This window comes from Astatotilapia calliptera, chromosome 14 (assembly GCF_900246225.1).
Source record: "Astatotilapia calliptera chromosome 14, fAstCal1.2, whole genome shotgun sequence".
Lineage (NCBI taxonomy): Eukaryota > Metazoa > Chordata > Actinopteri > Cichliformes > Cichlidae > Astatotilapia > Astatotilapia calliptera.
Window position 1 is genome coordinate 13,703,813 of NC_039315.1, and position 15,508 is coordinate 13,719,320.

At 42.4% G+C, this 15,508-nt stretch overlaps 1 protein-coding gene across 1 annotated transcript; it reads right to left on the reverse strand.

The window, feature by feature from the left end:
* Positions 1 to 10,036: 10,036 nt before the first annotated feature.
* LOC113036771 (extracellular calcium-sensing receptor-like) lies at positions 10,037 to 14,718 on the reverse strand. The gene is made up of 9 exons (XM_026193243.1): positions 14,594 to 14,718; positions 14,118 to 14,412; positions 13,929 to 14,015; positions 13,579 to 13,848; positions 13,180 to 13,389; positions 12,780 to 13,055; positions 11,273 to 11,500; positions 11,056 to 11,179; positions 10,037 to 10,947 (listed from the first exon to the last, which is right to left on the reverse strand). Exons 1-9 carry the CDS (start codon positions 14,701 to 14,703, stop codon positions 10,037 to 10,039), a joined length of 2,511 nt encoding a protein of 836 aa, XP_026049028.1. The 5' UTR covers positions 14,704 to 14,718.
* Positions 14,719 to 15,508: the final 790 nt, after the last annotated feature.

Sequence of the window (15,508 nt, forward strand, 5' to 3'; positions counted from 1 at the left end):
TGTCTGTCAAGCTAATCAAGTTTGCAGATGACACCACCGTTATTGGACTCATCTCAGACGGGGATGAGTCTGCCTACAGGAGGGAGGTTGAACGTCTGGTGTCCTGGTGCAGCCACAACAACCTGGTGCTGAATGCCCAGAAGACAGTGGAGATTATTGTGGACTTCAGGAAGCACACAGCCCCACTCCCCCCCCACCATCCTGACTGACACCCCCATCACCTCTGTGGACTCATTCCGCTTCCTGGGTACCACCATCACCCAGGACCTAAAGTGGGAGCCCACCATCACCTCCGTCATAAGATAAGATAAGATGAGATAACCTTTATTAGTCCCACACGTGGGAAATTTGTTTTGTCACAGCAGGAAGTGGACAGTGCAAAAGTTATGACGCAAAAATTAGAATACAATAAGAATAAATACAGTACACAGCTGTACAGAATAGAATAAAATAATATACTATATACAGTAGAATAAAATAGAATAAAAATATACAATAAGATAAAAATAGAATACGAATGCTATATACAACTGAGTAAAAATACAACGATGCCAGAAAAGATTATTGCACTTAGTGTTATTGCACATGTGTGGATGTGTGTGTTTGTTCAGTTAAAGTCTTTGTTGTGGAGTCTGACAGCAGTGGGGAGGAAAGACCTGCGAAATCTCTCCGTCCCACACCGTGGGTGCCGCAGTCTCCCACTGAAGGAGCTGCTCAGTGCTGTCACAGTCTGCTGCATGGGGTGGGAGACGTTGTCCAACAGGGATGACAGCTTAGCCGCCGTTCTCCTGTCACTCACCACCTCCACTGGGTCCAGAGGGCATCCTAGAACAGAGCTGGCCCTTCGGATCACCCTGTTCAGTCTCTTCCTGTCCCCAGCAGAGATGCTGCCGCCCCAGCAGACCACACCATAAAAGATAGCAGAAGCCACCACAGAGTCATAGAAGGTCTTCAGGAGTGGGCCCTCCACCCCAAACGACCTGAGTCTCCGCAGCAGGTACAGCCTGCTCTGCCCTTTCCTGTAGAGGGCGTCTGAGTTATGAGTCCAGTCCAGTCTGTTGTTCAGATGAACACCAAGGTACCTGTAGCTGTCCACAGCCTCAATGTCCATACCCTGGATGTTCAGTGGTTGCAGTGGAGAATGCTTGTGCCTGCGGAAGTCTACCACCAGCTCCTTGGTTTTACTGGCGTTGATCTGGAGGTAGTTCAGCTGGCACCAGTCCACAAAGTCTTGAGTCAGTCCTCTGTACTCCTTGTCGTCCCCATCAGTGATGAGGCCGACTATTGCAGAGTCATCAGAGAACTTCTGCAGGAAGCACTGGGTGGAATTGTGGGAGAAGTCTGCAGTGTAGATGGTGAAGAGGAACGGAGCCAGAACCGTTCCCTGTGGGGCCCCCGTACTGCAGACGACCCTGTCCGACACACAGCCCTGAGTCCTCACATACTGTGGTCGGTCGGTGAGGTAGTCCAAAATCCAGGTAGTGAGGTGATGGTCCACTCCAGAGTTCTCCAGCTTGTCCTTCAGAACCGAGGGAAGAATAGTGTTGAAGGCACTGGAGAAATCAAAGAACATGATTCTCACAGTGCTTCCAGCGGTCTCCAGGTGAGCGAGGGAACGATGTAGGAGGTGAATGACGGCATCATCCGCGCCAATGCCAGGCTGGTAGGCAAACTGAAGTGGGTCCAGTGATGAGCTTGTTAGGCGCCGAAGCTGAGCCAGGACCAACCGCTCCAGGGTCTTCATCAGGTGGGATGTCAGAGCCACCGGCCTGTAGCTGTTGAGGTCCTTGGGGCGTGAAGTCTTTGGCACTGGTACAACACAGGAGGTTTTCCAGAGCTGTGGGACTCTTCCCAACCTCAGGCTCAGGTTGAAGAGGTGCTCCATCACCCCACACAGTTGGTCCGCGCAGGACCTGACGACCCTCGAGCTGATGCCATCTGGGCCCGCTGCCTTCTTGCCATTAATCCTCCTCAGTTCCCTCCTAACCTGGGTGGTTGAGAGAGACAGGCTGGAGCCTTGTGTTGAGTGTGTATTGGATGCTGTTGTTGGGGGTGGGGAGGAGTGAGCAGGGTGAATAGAGGAGGTGTGAAGTGTCTGAGGTGTCAGAGGTGGAACAGCAGCAGTGGGGGTGGGTGAGTCTGCAGCCGATGTTGTAGACTGTCTCATGGTTGAATCAAATCTGTTGAAGAAATGATTCAGTTCATTTGCCCACCTCACATCCCTCCCAGGCAGAGAGTTCTGCTGTCATTAAGAAAGCCCAGCAGAGGATGTACTTCCTGAGGCAACTGAAGAAATTCAACCTGCCAACACAAACGATGATGCAATTCTACACTGCAATCATCGAGTCCATCCTCACCTCCTCCATCACCGTGTGGTACGCTGGAGCCACTATCAGGGACAAACAGAGACTGCAGCGTGTTGTGCGCTCTGCTGAGAAGGTGATTGGCTGCAGACTCCCATCTCTGCAGGACCTGTACACCTCCAGGACACTGGGGCGTGCAGCTCGGATCACAGCTGACCCTTCTCACCCTGGACACAGTCTGTTTGACCTGCTCCCCTCAGGCAGGAGGCTCCGGTCCATTCGCACCAGAACCTCTCGCCATAAGAACAGTTTCTTCCCCTCTGCTGTTTGACTCATGAACAATAACTGTATGACTGTTCCCACCACTAACACATGACCCTACGCTGTGTTCACTGCATCATTCCATGTTTGGCACTGATCACCACCTGCACTCATGTATATATCTATCTACTTAGCACTTTTAATTCTTATTCTTATTTTTATTTATTTATTTTTTTCATGTCTATTTAAGCGTAATTTATGACAGTATGTTTGCACTGAAGCACTGCAGCAATATCTTAATGTTGTAAACCTGCTCAACATTTGGCAATAAAACCCTTTCTGATTCTTTCTGATGCTGATCCACACAGGTATGCACAGAGGTGTACATTCACAGACGCGGACTACACCTTTCTTGGCTGTTGCCTCAAAGCACATTGTGCGCTGTCTATCTTGCGTGCTGCACAATATTGTTTATTATTTAGTATCTACTGTTATCTACTGCTAGCTAGTTTATTGTGATGGTGCTGTTTTTTTATTATGTTGCTCTTTGTTGTTTGTTTTCTCTTCTGTTTTTTTTCTCCATACAGGTGATCCAGGTGTTTTGTTTTTCTTTTCTTTTCTTTTTTTTTCTTTCTCCCCCCCCCCCCCCCCCCCTTCTCACCGTCTCTTCTCCCCTTTGGTTTTCTTTCTCTCCCTCTCTTTCTTTCATTCTTTCTCCCTGTCCTGTCCCCCAGTCATGTCTGTGTGCACTTAACGCCTACGCGTGGAAATGGTAGGCTACACTACAGTTCACTACCGGTAAAAAATAAACTTAATACAGTATTTGATTTTTTTTTATAGAACAATAAAATAAAAAGTGCTGGCTGAGGAGCGCTGCCGTGTTGAACTTTGACCTCGGAGTGACGTGACGTTTGTTCTCACAACCAATAAAAGTGCAGAAAGTTGCAAATCAGGCATATTGTTCGTATATACACAAAATAAATAAATAAATAACGAAATAATCCCGATATTGTGCCAAAGACTGATTTACAAAGTTACTTTGTGTTCTATGTGTAATACCTTTGCTTAAATGACTAAATGGACTGTGTATTTATGACTCTGCGTTATAGTCCTGCATACATAAGTAACATTCATATGTACAGATTAAAATGTACAGAGATACAGTGGGGCAAAAAAGTATTTAGTCAGCCACCGATTGTGCAAGTTCCCCCACCTAAAATGATGACAGAGGTCAGTAATTTGCACCAGAGGTACACTTCAACTGTGAGAGACAGAATGTGAAAAAAAAAATCCATGAATCAACATGGTAGGATTTGTAAAGAATTTATTCGTAAATCAGGGTGGAAAATAAGTATTTGGTCAATAACAAAAATACAACTCAATACTTTGTAACATAACCTTTGTTGGCAATAACAGAGGTCAAACATTTACTATAGGTCTTTACCAGGTTTGCACACACAGTAGCTGGTATTTTGGCCCATTCCTCCATGCAGATCTTCTCGAGAGCAGTGATGTTTTGGGGCTGTCGCCGAGCAACACGGACTTTCAACTCCCGCCACAGATTTTCTATGGGGTTGAGGTCTGGAGACTGGCTAGGCCACTCCAGGACTTTCAAATGCTTCTTACGGAGCCACTCCTTTGTTGCCCGGGCGGTGTGTTTTGGAACATTGTCATGTTGGAAGACCCAGCCTCATTTCATCTTCAAAGTTCTCACTGATGGAAGGAGGTTTTGGCTCAAAATCTCACGATACATGGCCCCATTCATTCTGTCCTTAACACGGATCAGTCGTCCTGTCCCCTTGGCAGAAAAACAGCCCCATAGCATGATGTTTCCACCCCCATGCTTCACAGTAGGTATGGTGTTCTTGGGATGCAACTCAGTATTCTTCTTCCTCCAAACACGACGAGTTGAGTTTATACCAAAAAGTTCTACTTTGGTTTCATCTGACCACATGACATTCTCCCAATCCTCTGCTGTATCATCCATGTGCTCTCTGGCAAACTTCAGACGGGCCTGGACATGCACTGGCTTCAGCAGCGGAACACGTCTGGCACTGCGGGATTTGATTCCCTGCCGTTGTAGTGTGTTACTGATGGTGACCTTTGTTACTTTGGTCCCAGCTCTCTGCAGGTCATTCACCAGGTCCCCCTGTGTGGTTCTGGGATCTTTGCTCACCGTTCTCATGATCATTTTGACCCCACGGGATGAGATCTTGTGTGGAGCCCCAGATCGAGGGAGATTATCAGTGGTCTTGTATGTCTTCCATTTTCTGATGATTGCTCCCACAGTTGATTTTTTCACACCAAGCTGCTTGCCTATTGTAGATTCACTCTTCCCAGTCTGGTGCAGGTCTACAATACTTTTCCTGGTGTCCTTCGAAAGCTCTTTGGTCTTGGCCATGGCGGAGTTTGGAGTCTGACTGTTTGAGGCTGTGGACAGGTGTCTTTTATACAGATGATGAGTTCAAACAGGTGCCATTCATACAGGTAACGAGTGGGGGACAGAAAAGCTTCTTACAGAAGACGTTACAGGTCTGTGAGAGCCAGAGATTTTCCTTGTTTGAGGTGACCAAATACTTATTTTCCACCCTAATTTACGAATAAATTCTTTACAAATCCTACCATGTGAATTCATGGATTTTTTTTTCACATTCTGTCTCTCACAGTTGAAGTGTACCTCTGGTGCAAATTACTGACCTCTGTCATCATTTTAAGTGGGGGAACTTGCACAATTGGTGGCTGACTAAATACTTTTTTGCCCCACTGTATGTACACAAGCGTGTACACAAAAGTCTACTGCCGATCTAGCTGCTCAGTGGTCGTACAGTCTCATGCAGAGAGCGTGGAGGTGTTGTCCATGGTGGATGTTAGCTTAGACAACATCCTCTCCTCCCCAGTCTGCTCAGTGGGCTTTAGCGGAACGCTAAAGCTGGCCCTCCCGACCAGTTTGTTAAGTTTCCCCCTGTCCCTCTCTGCCATTCCACCACTCCAGCAGACCACAACATAAAAGACAGCAGACGCCACCACAGTGTCGTAGAACATCCTTAGAATACGTACTACCTACATCATAACCAATCAAGTCCTGCTTTTTTTTAAATACAGAAGAGGATTTATTATTTACTGAAAGGCTATGCCTTAGTTTGCTTCTTTCATTATTGTGTTTCGCCCTGCATAAAATAGATAGCTTTTCTGATAACTACAGTCAGTACTCTCCTACTGGCATTAGCGGTGACCTAAGAGGCTTAACCGTAATATTGTTGCAGAAAATGAATCAATCATCGGAACTTTTAAAATCAACTGGCTCAGAGCTTGTTTATCTCAGTCTGATTCCATGTGGTTTCATATACCCAGATCTTTATTTAAGGACTAGGAGGAATTGATTTTCTATTAAGATGTGACTTTGAAACTAGTAAAATACCTGTTACACTCTCTAATTTTCACAAACAGATTCTTCATTTTTGGAAAATGATGTTTACACACAACTTTTCTCTTCACATGTCGACCCTATGGAACAATAGAGTGATAACTGCTAACAAAAAGACATTATTTATCAGAAACTGGTTTGAGAGTGGTATCTTGTTTGTAACTGACTTGCTGGATTTGAGTGGTGCTTTATTGGATTATGTGTCTTTCTCGAAGAGACACGACTTTAATTGTCCATTAAAAGAATACAGAAAAGTTTGCTGTGCTATCCCTTTGGCCCTAAAGCAGCTGATACGCAACACAATGCTACATTCTGAGGTCAATCCAGCGCTGCCAAACTTAAAAATTGGTAACTACAACCTAAATGATAGTAAATGTAACAATAAATTTATCAGTGTGAATTTCAAATCTATTCTTTTCCAGGGGTTTAACTCGGGTAGATATTTGCAGGCCCTTCATGGGGATCAGTCACTCATGGAAAAGGCGTTCTCAAAATTCATCAAGTGGCCTGTCACCCCAAAAGTAAAAGAAACTCATTTCAAGATAATTAATAATATATATCCAGTGTCTGAATTTCTAAAGAGGAGGTTTACATTTGAGGTTAATCAGTGTGCATTTTGTGATTCAGCCTGTGAAACATTACACCATTTGTTTTTCTCATGTCCTGCATCAGCTGCCTTTTGGTTAGAACTACACAGCTGGTTATCCCTCAAGATCAACGATATCCCCCAGTTTAATATTTCTGATATTATTTTCTATAAGGCTAAACAACATCCATCTGTCTCTACTGTGATTAACATTGTCATCCTGTTAGGTAAATACCATATACATTGTTGTAAATGGAGAAATAGAAAACCATCCTTTATATGGTTCATCAATGACTTGAAACATTATTTCATGTCACTTAAAAAACTGAAGTCAAGCAGATTTGCCACAATCTATGATGACATTTCCCATTTGCTACTGTTTTGATCATTACCTCTATTGTGTATCAACCTGTGCTCTTTTTTAATTCTTCCCCGTTAATACTGTGAATTTTTGTTTAGCCCCCTCCCCCCATATCCTTGCTGTTAGTTTTGTTGTATTGACTGTGTTCTTTTTTTTATTTATCCTCCACGAGAGTTCATTTGCACTATATTGTGTTATGTTGTTTGTGACTGTATTGCTCCATTTGTTAATAAAAAAAAAAAAAAAAAAAAACCTGGTGCACACCTGGACACAAAGAACCACCAACGCACCGATGTCTGAGGGCGTCTGCCACTAGCAGGGGAAGTGGTGGGGGAGATAGGCCTCCATACCTTCGAGGGCCTGAGATGTCCCTTGAGAGTTGGCGTCTGATACCCAACCTGACATATAGACACAGACATACAGGCACACACAGATACAGACATCCATTCCCACCCTCATGCTCTCATATGCAATTACTCAACACTCAACCAACGTGGAGACAGACAAAAAGAGACACTATACACACCTTTACCCCAAGGCCCTGCATGTGTGGGTGATTGTGGTGGAGCGGAAAGAGGGAGGCAGCTGGACATGGGGAGGGAAGGAAGGGAGGGGCAAGTGACCCCTCCCTGAGGCCAGCTCCCCCGCTGACCCCTGTAGGCACCCCCATACTCTGCAACCCGCCAGGGAAAGGGGGCTCAGGCCCATCCGGACCGGGGCCCAGTTCAGCAGCGCCACAGAGCCCGGGACAGTACCCGACCCCACCACAGAGAAAACTGCACCCACCCCGTCATCCACTCATCTTCCAGACTACACAAGACATTAGACGCCCAGGCTGAGATCTTCCTCCACCTCTCCTATATCTCCCCCTCCTGCAGAGTGAGTTCCTGAAGAGAGGAGACCTCCTGCAAGATTTAACAACCTCCCCCACCAGTTGAAGAGCCCCCCAGGTGGCTCGATGCACTGGCGGCACCCCGTGCCAGGGCTGGGCCCCATACACCCACCCGCCCACAACCCCAGCAACACACCAACCAGGACCCAAGCCCCAAGGCCCAGCCAGGGCCCCAGCCCAGAGATGGAGCACCCCCAGAACCCCACGCCTGTCCCGGACCCACCCAGGTGAAGCCAGGCTACCAGGTCAGTAACCCACGTCCATCAGCACAGACCCTCCCCTAGCCCCGCTGCACGCAGCCACGAGGAAACAGTCACCTAAGAGCCAACAGAGCCCTTAATAGGCCATGACCGCAACCCTCCAAGGAAGATGCTCCTGGGGAACCCCCCGACGCCCTAAGCCTGTCCCTACCCCCACACCAATCAGAACAGCGAAGGTAGGACCAAACTATGACCCCCCCGCCCCCACTAGGTGATGGAGCTGATCAAAGGAGCCCAGAGCAATTGATCTGATGTGGTGGCAGAGGCTGTATCAAGACTAATGTAATCTAATAGATAATTTCTATATTGGTTAGAATTAAGATTATTTTTATTTTTCCAGTTCATGAGGACTGTTTTCTTGGCTATGCATAGGGCAGTGAAGACCATATGGGCTATATTCAAGTGACATTATCTAAGCTGCCCAACAAACACACTAAGGGGGAAGCTGGAATGTTACATTTCAGACACTTTGATAAGTCTTCACATATCTCGCGCCAAAACTTCTGAACTGGTGGACAGAACCAAAGAGCGTGGATATAATTGTCCGGTGAATTGGTTTGGCAGTGTGAGCAGTTGTTGGTAGACGTAAAGCCCATCTTGAACATCCGATGGCCTGTATAGTGCACTCTATGTAATATTTTGTATTGAATTAATTGAAGACTGGGATTTCTAATTAAATGAAAGGTTTTTAAGCATATCTTAGACCAGAAGTTTTGATCTAAGTTAACTGATAAATCCGCTTTCCATTTTGCAATAGGAAGTGATATTGATTCATCCGTTTTAGAAAGCATTCTGTATATTTTGGAAAGTAATTTTGGGGTTTTAAGAGTAAGAAATTGAACCACACTTGGTGGTGTTTGTATAGTTCAACTTGACCCGGTTTAAATTTCTTTTTTACTATGGATTTAATTTGTTGATATTCTAAAAATCTTTTCTTGTTGATCCCATATTGTGTAACTAGTCCGTCAAATGGAATAAATTCTGTTCCTTCTAATATATGTTCTAAGTATTTGATTCCTTTACCACTCCAATCTGGAAAGTTTATCATATTGTTTTGTAATATGTCAGGGTTGTTCCAGACAGGTGTACGTTTGCATGGGATTAATGAAGACTCCGTCAATTTTAGAAACTCCCACCATGCTGTCAGAGAAGAGCTGACGCTTTTGAAGCATTCATGTCGTTGGATGTTTGAGCTTATAAATGGTAGGTCTGAAATCTCTAGATTATTGCAAAGTGCTTGTTCTACATCTAGCCAGGATTCATCTAAGGAATCAAGTGTTATGTCTTGATTGCTTATAATCAGGGGTGCACATAAGTGGTCTGCAGGTGCGCATGCGCTTTTAAAATAAAATACGTGCACCAGATAAGAAGTTGCAAAGCGTGTTTGCTTACATAACATTTTCTGGAGGAGGACAGACATTTGTTTAGAACTCTTCAAGATGTCGAAGAAGCAAGCTCCTTTAACCCTTTAAGCAATTACTTTGGTGTTCCTCCACCTCCAAAGAACTGTCAGAAGGAGCCCGAACCGCAAAAGAAGCGCGTATTCTCGGAAAAGTGGTTCGGACAAAAAGAGTGCCTTTTAATATAAAAGGCACCCCTGCTTATAATCCAAAATTATTGCTCAAAAATAAAACATTCTTGTATTTAAAACTTGTTAAAACGCTAACAATCTTGCATAAAATTCATTTATGTGAAAAATGGATTAAATCTTCTTTGTATCAACTATTTCTGTTGTTGATACTTTCAAATTCACATGCTTGGTTATGGAGTGTAAGAGTATTATAAACCCTGGTCAATATATTTTGAATACAAATCAGATTCAGAAAAGTAAGAAATAAAAGACTGAGTAATATGAGTATTAAATGAATCGAATTGTTTATATATTTATGATCTAATAATTTAAATGTATTTATTTTCATCCATGTATTTTAATTTATGTGGAAAAATGTTTACAATTCAGCGCCACGACCCATTATAGCCTTTTTTGTGTTCAATTCTGGTTTCAGCAGGATGATGTAACATTTGGGTCCAAACAGTGTGATCAAAAGACCAAAGCTCGAGGCCAGGATGGCAAATGCCTCCACTGCATCTGCATAATTTCCAGGTGAGCTTATATAAACAGGAACAAAAGCCACCCACACAGCACAGAAGATCAGCATGCTGAATGTGATGAGCTTGGCCTCATTAAAACTATCAGGGAGATTCCTCACCAGGAATGCAATTAGAAAACTGAGGACAGCCAACATGCCAATATAGCCTAATAACACTGCAAAACCAAAAGGGGACCCAACTGCACACTCATAAACAATCATATCATTGTGGTATTGGGTGTTTTTATGTGGAGATGGGGAAGCAGAAACAAGCCAAGCAGTGCAAATGGCTGCTTGAACAGATGCAAGGCACAGAACTGTTCCTCTCTGCTGCATAGCACCAAACCACTTCAGACTGGTTCCCCCTCCTGGCTTGGAGGCTTTGAACACAGCCAGAACAACCATGGTTTTTACCAGGATGCATGAGACACACAGCACAAAGCTGATGCCAAATGCTGCATGTCTGAGTTGGCATGTCCACAGCCTGGGTCGTCCAATAAACAGCAGTGAACAAAGAAAGCACAACTTAAGTGACAGTAATACCTGGAAACTAAGTTCTGAATTGTTGGCACGTACTATGGGTGTTTTGTGATGGTAGATAAAGATCCCCAGAACAACAGCACATGTACATGCGCCCAGCAGTGAGGTTGCTGTCAAACAAATACCCAAAGGCTCATGGTAGGAGAGGAACTCTGTCTTCTTTGGAACACAATGGTCACGTTGGGGGTTTGACCAAAAGTCCTCTGGACAACTGGTGCACCCCAGGGAGTCTAATAAAAGGTAGAAAGATGAAGAAAGGGGAGGATGGTAAAATGCATATTATATACAGATACGAATTAAATTTTATTTTTATGCAATGTTGAAAGATAAACACTTACTGCTTATATTACTGACTTTTCCGTCAGAACAAGGGATGCAGTCAAAACAGCATTTGGGTTCCCCCTTCTTTCTCACCATGTGGGTACCAGGTGGACAGCTCTCACTGCATACCGATTGAACTGGCTGTTGGACAAAATATAAATAAATATTGCCTGCTACAATTTTATGTAATACAAATGTCATAAAAGATAACTGTCAAATAAAAACATATCAAACCTTTTTGGAATTAAAGTTCCAGAAGATTTTGTCTTCATCAAGTAAGATTTCTTCACCTTTGAAAGCTGACCCCTTAACCTCACCCACATTCTGAACTGTAGTGCTTCCATCAGGGAGCCACAACCAGTTCATCACATCGTAAATTGGCACAACATCACCATTTTCATCAAATGACACTTGATCACCAAATGGAGTGGTGAAGTTTACCCTTTCCAAGTAATAAACAAGCTGTTAAAAGGTAATATATAAGAAATTAATTTCACAGTGCAGGGAGTGGCACCCACTATCAAGTAACCAAATTAAATCTAACACTTAACCCTTTAAGACCTACCATAGAACCAAGTCCGCCAGAGCTTACTTTATACTTTTACATGCTGTGGAGCCATTTTTGGGAGCATTTCAAGTTGCTATACATCAATACAACCATTATAGCCCAGATTTTAATAATATGTATTCATTAAGTGCATAGTAATTACATAAATTGCAAAACAGTGCAATAAACTACAAAAAAATTGAAAATCGTTTTTGCTTTTTTAACATATATTTCTAGTTAGAGAAATTTAAGAGGTTTATCCTTCAAAACTGTAAATACAAAAAAGTTGCACAAAATAGTTTCCCACCACAGGAAATTTATTTTGAGTGTCTTTTATTTTTGAAATACACCAATTTTTATACACTGCAGGAAAAACGAAAATAAATATTATACTGGAAATTTGCAAAAAAGCAGCATATGCATCAAAATAAACTATTTCCAGCAGTGCAATATGAGTCCTAAGCATCCCAGAAACGACACAGAAAGTCATAAAGTCAAAGATAACTTTTAAAAAGACCAGTATAGGCCCTGAGGCCCTGATGGTAAAAAAGACTACATTTCCGCGAAAATGACGTCACTTCCAGTTTCGGGCAGGTAATGGCGGAAATGCAAAAGTTCGCGCTGACGTCTATTCCAACGTAGGAAGTGTTATGAACAGCTGATCGGATCAGCAAAGCGTGTTTCTGGAATATTATGTTTTTGTTCCTGCAAGTGCTTTTTATGCAGTTTTTGCAAAGCTTTATGTGGAAGGAAACCGTGACCTAGGACAAGCTGATGGCATAAGATGTAAGTACAACTCCTCCGGTTTCATATGCAAAAAAAAATTTTGCGCTAGCTTAAGTGGTTGCAGTGCTACCGGGATTTAAAAATAGTTACGCAAAACAGAGCGTGCCCACTCCGATCGGCTCTAAAGGGTTAATATACCTGTACATATTAAAGGCATTGAAATCGAGTTCTAAATTAAACAGGAACATCTCCAATTGTGCCATATATATGCATACTAGTTAATGTGCTCTAATATAAATATATTAAACACTACTTTTGCTCAATATGAAAAATCCATTTAGCTCTCTTCAGCTCATTTCATCTTATTGAATTGTTTTGTTTTTTTTTATCCAACAATTTTTTTTCTGAAAGTAATTATAGAATAAATGGTTTACTCAGATGAAGATGAAGTATAAATTAATAACTCACCTCCCATAGCTCCAGTGATTGCAGAGTGGCACAGCTGTGCCCACTGAAAGGCCCTCTTCCTGGCTTGCATTGCAGCATGTCATCAAGGGAATATGCCAGGGCATAAACGGCTTTGTACACATTGTACTCAGGCCGGAGGTTGGAAATGTCCAAGAACTCAGTGTTAACATTTTCTAGATCTTCCTGTCCAGTGCATATTGCACCTCCACCTTCCACCCAACCTGCTGGAGCTGGTGCAAATCTGCACTGAAATGTAAATTCCCAAAACTCATTCACCTGAAATATATGTTTGAATCATATTATTAATAGCTGTATGTGTGTGTGTGTGTATGTGTGTGTGTGTTTTAAAAGGACCAAATAAAAGTTTCGCAGCTAACACAGTAAAGTTTTGAACTCTCACCATTGTCTTTCCATAGCTATTACTGTCAAGTAGATCAGGGCGTATTTGTAATAGGAATTCCCTGAGCCCTGGTATTTCTCCTCGACGAATAGCAATGCCCAGTGTACCACCTAGGTATGGCATGAGCTCAGGTGTTTGAAGCACAGCAGCTGTTGCTGTCCAGCCTTCACTGGCTAACCACTGTAGGCCTGTTACATTCTGCCTTTCTATCTGTGCATTTTATTTCATCAGATATAAAAAGCAGTATTGTAAATGGCAACAACTGACATCATCATGACATTGAAGTACTTGCTTGACTTAAAATTAATTCTATATCATTATTTTTCTGTAGTCCACTCAAATAAAGACATAATACATGTATTAACCAGTTTAGAGAAACAAATTCTTTTAAAACTGCACCTCTTCCATAAGGTTTATCATGTGAGTCTCAAACACAAAGGCAATGACCACACTAGCTGTGGATTTCTTCATCACATTCACAATCCTTCTGAGTTCATCTGTGTCTTTGTCAGTGGGTAAAACTTCAACATAGGCAAGGCAACCTTCTCCAGACACACTCAGCTCAGATTGTAAGGATCTGGCTGCATGAAATCCATAATCATCATCAGTGATGAGCAGACCTGCCCAAGTCCAGCCAAAATGTTTTAGGATCTGAATCATAGCTCGTACCTGAGTGAATACAGATTAAAACATGAGTGCTGCTCATCAGCTGCTGTTGACTTTTTGTATTGTCCAGATTGATTTTTAACCTGGAAAGCATCACTTGGGATCGTCCTAAAGAAGGATGGATACTTTTGACGGTCACTCAAACAGGAACATGTGGCAAAATAACTCACCTGTGAAAAACAGACAATATGTTGTACATTATTTTCACATTAAATTTACAATTACAGGATTATAAACAAAAATGACATTTTATGGTTAAAGTGATAACTTACCATGGGTACTCTGTACAAACCTAAGACGCTGGAGATAGCAATAGAACGTGTAGAGGAAGAATCACCCACAATCCCTACAACTGGAGGATTTCCAACACATGTATTATGTAATATAATTTGTTCCTCTTGACCACTGACTAATGACAACGCTCCACGGAATCCAATTCCAAGTTCAGCACAGTTGTCATAAAGAGTGTATCCCAACGTCACATTAGGTAGCAAGCTGGAGTTGTTGTTGATCTCGTCAACAGCAAAAGCCATGGTTTGTGCCAGCCTAAATCCTTGTACATTGAAACTAACAAAAAACATTTTGATTTGAAAAATACATCAGGATACGTAGAAATTAGCTGAGCTTTATTAATCAACAAAATATAATTACTTATACTAATATATTAATATAATTACTTAATATTTATATTACCATTAGGTTTGTCCTGTTTCTCTCTTTTTTTCTGTTGTTTCCTTGTCATACTTACCTGTGGCAAGTAGGCTGTTCTGGCTGTGAGGTAAATAACAGGTCAGAAATGCTTGAGAAAAAGTGGACTGGAAACAGTCCTCCCAGGATGACATCTCCGCTCTTCTGCATTCTGTTTATATGAAATTGCTCCTGTAGTCGGCACGAGGAGGGAAACAGAGAAGAGGGTATAGTATAAGAAAAATAAGAATACTGCACAATGAACAAGAGCAAATTGCTTTGTAAAAATGAGCTCATGACAGCTTTCAGATTTTCGGACCCTAGTCATTTCATTTTATTGCTTTGCCATTCCCTTTTATTGAGATGCTGTGTTGATGAATTTTCCATACCACCCATGTGAGAAAAACAAGGTGAAAGGGCGGGGCCTAAAACACATTTCATCAGAGATTGGTTTTGTATCGAGGAAGACTTAGGTAACGCTGTGAGTGTATTACTTTTGTTTATTTTATTCCTTTTTAATGTTATTTTATTTTTCAACAGTTATAAAGGAAGAATGATTTTCTTTTGGTTCAACCAAAATATGAGGTGCACACTGAGAGATATATCAAATTATTGTCGAATTATAATTCATGTACAGCAAAATTCATGGTAAATGTCTCAAAAGGGAATGATAAAAAAAAAAATTCCAAGTTCAAAGTTTGGGTTTTCTTTGAAAAAATATCAGTATATTTTTTTTAATCAATATTATTATTTTGAATGCCAGACTAAGTGGACTGGTACCGATCTCATTTCTTGAGACTGGTACCAGTCCAGGTGGGTAGTGGTGAGGGTTTCCTTAGGTTGTAGAGCATGAGGCCAATAAGGAAAGTAGATGGTTGGCATTGACACAATACAGATGGCTGATTACAGAGCCTCGGGAGGCTGAAGTGAAGTAGAAGGTAAGTAATAAGGAAGGGGAGCTGGTAATTGAGTTTAG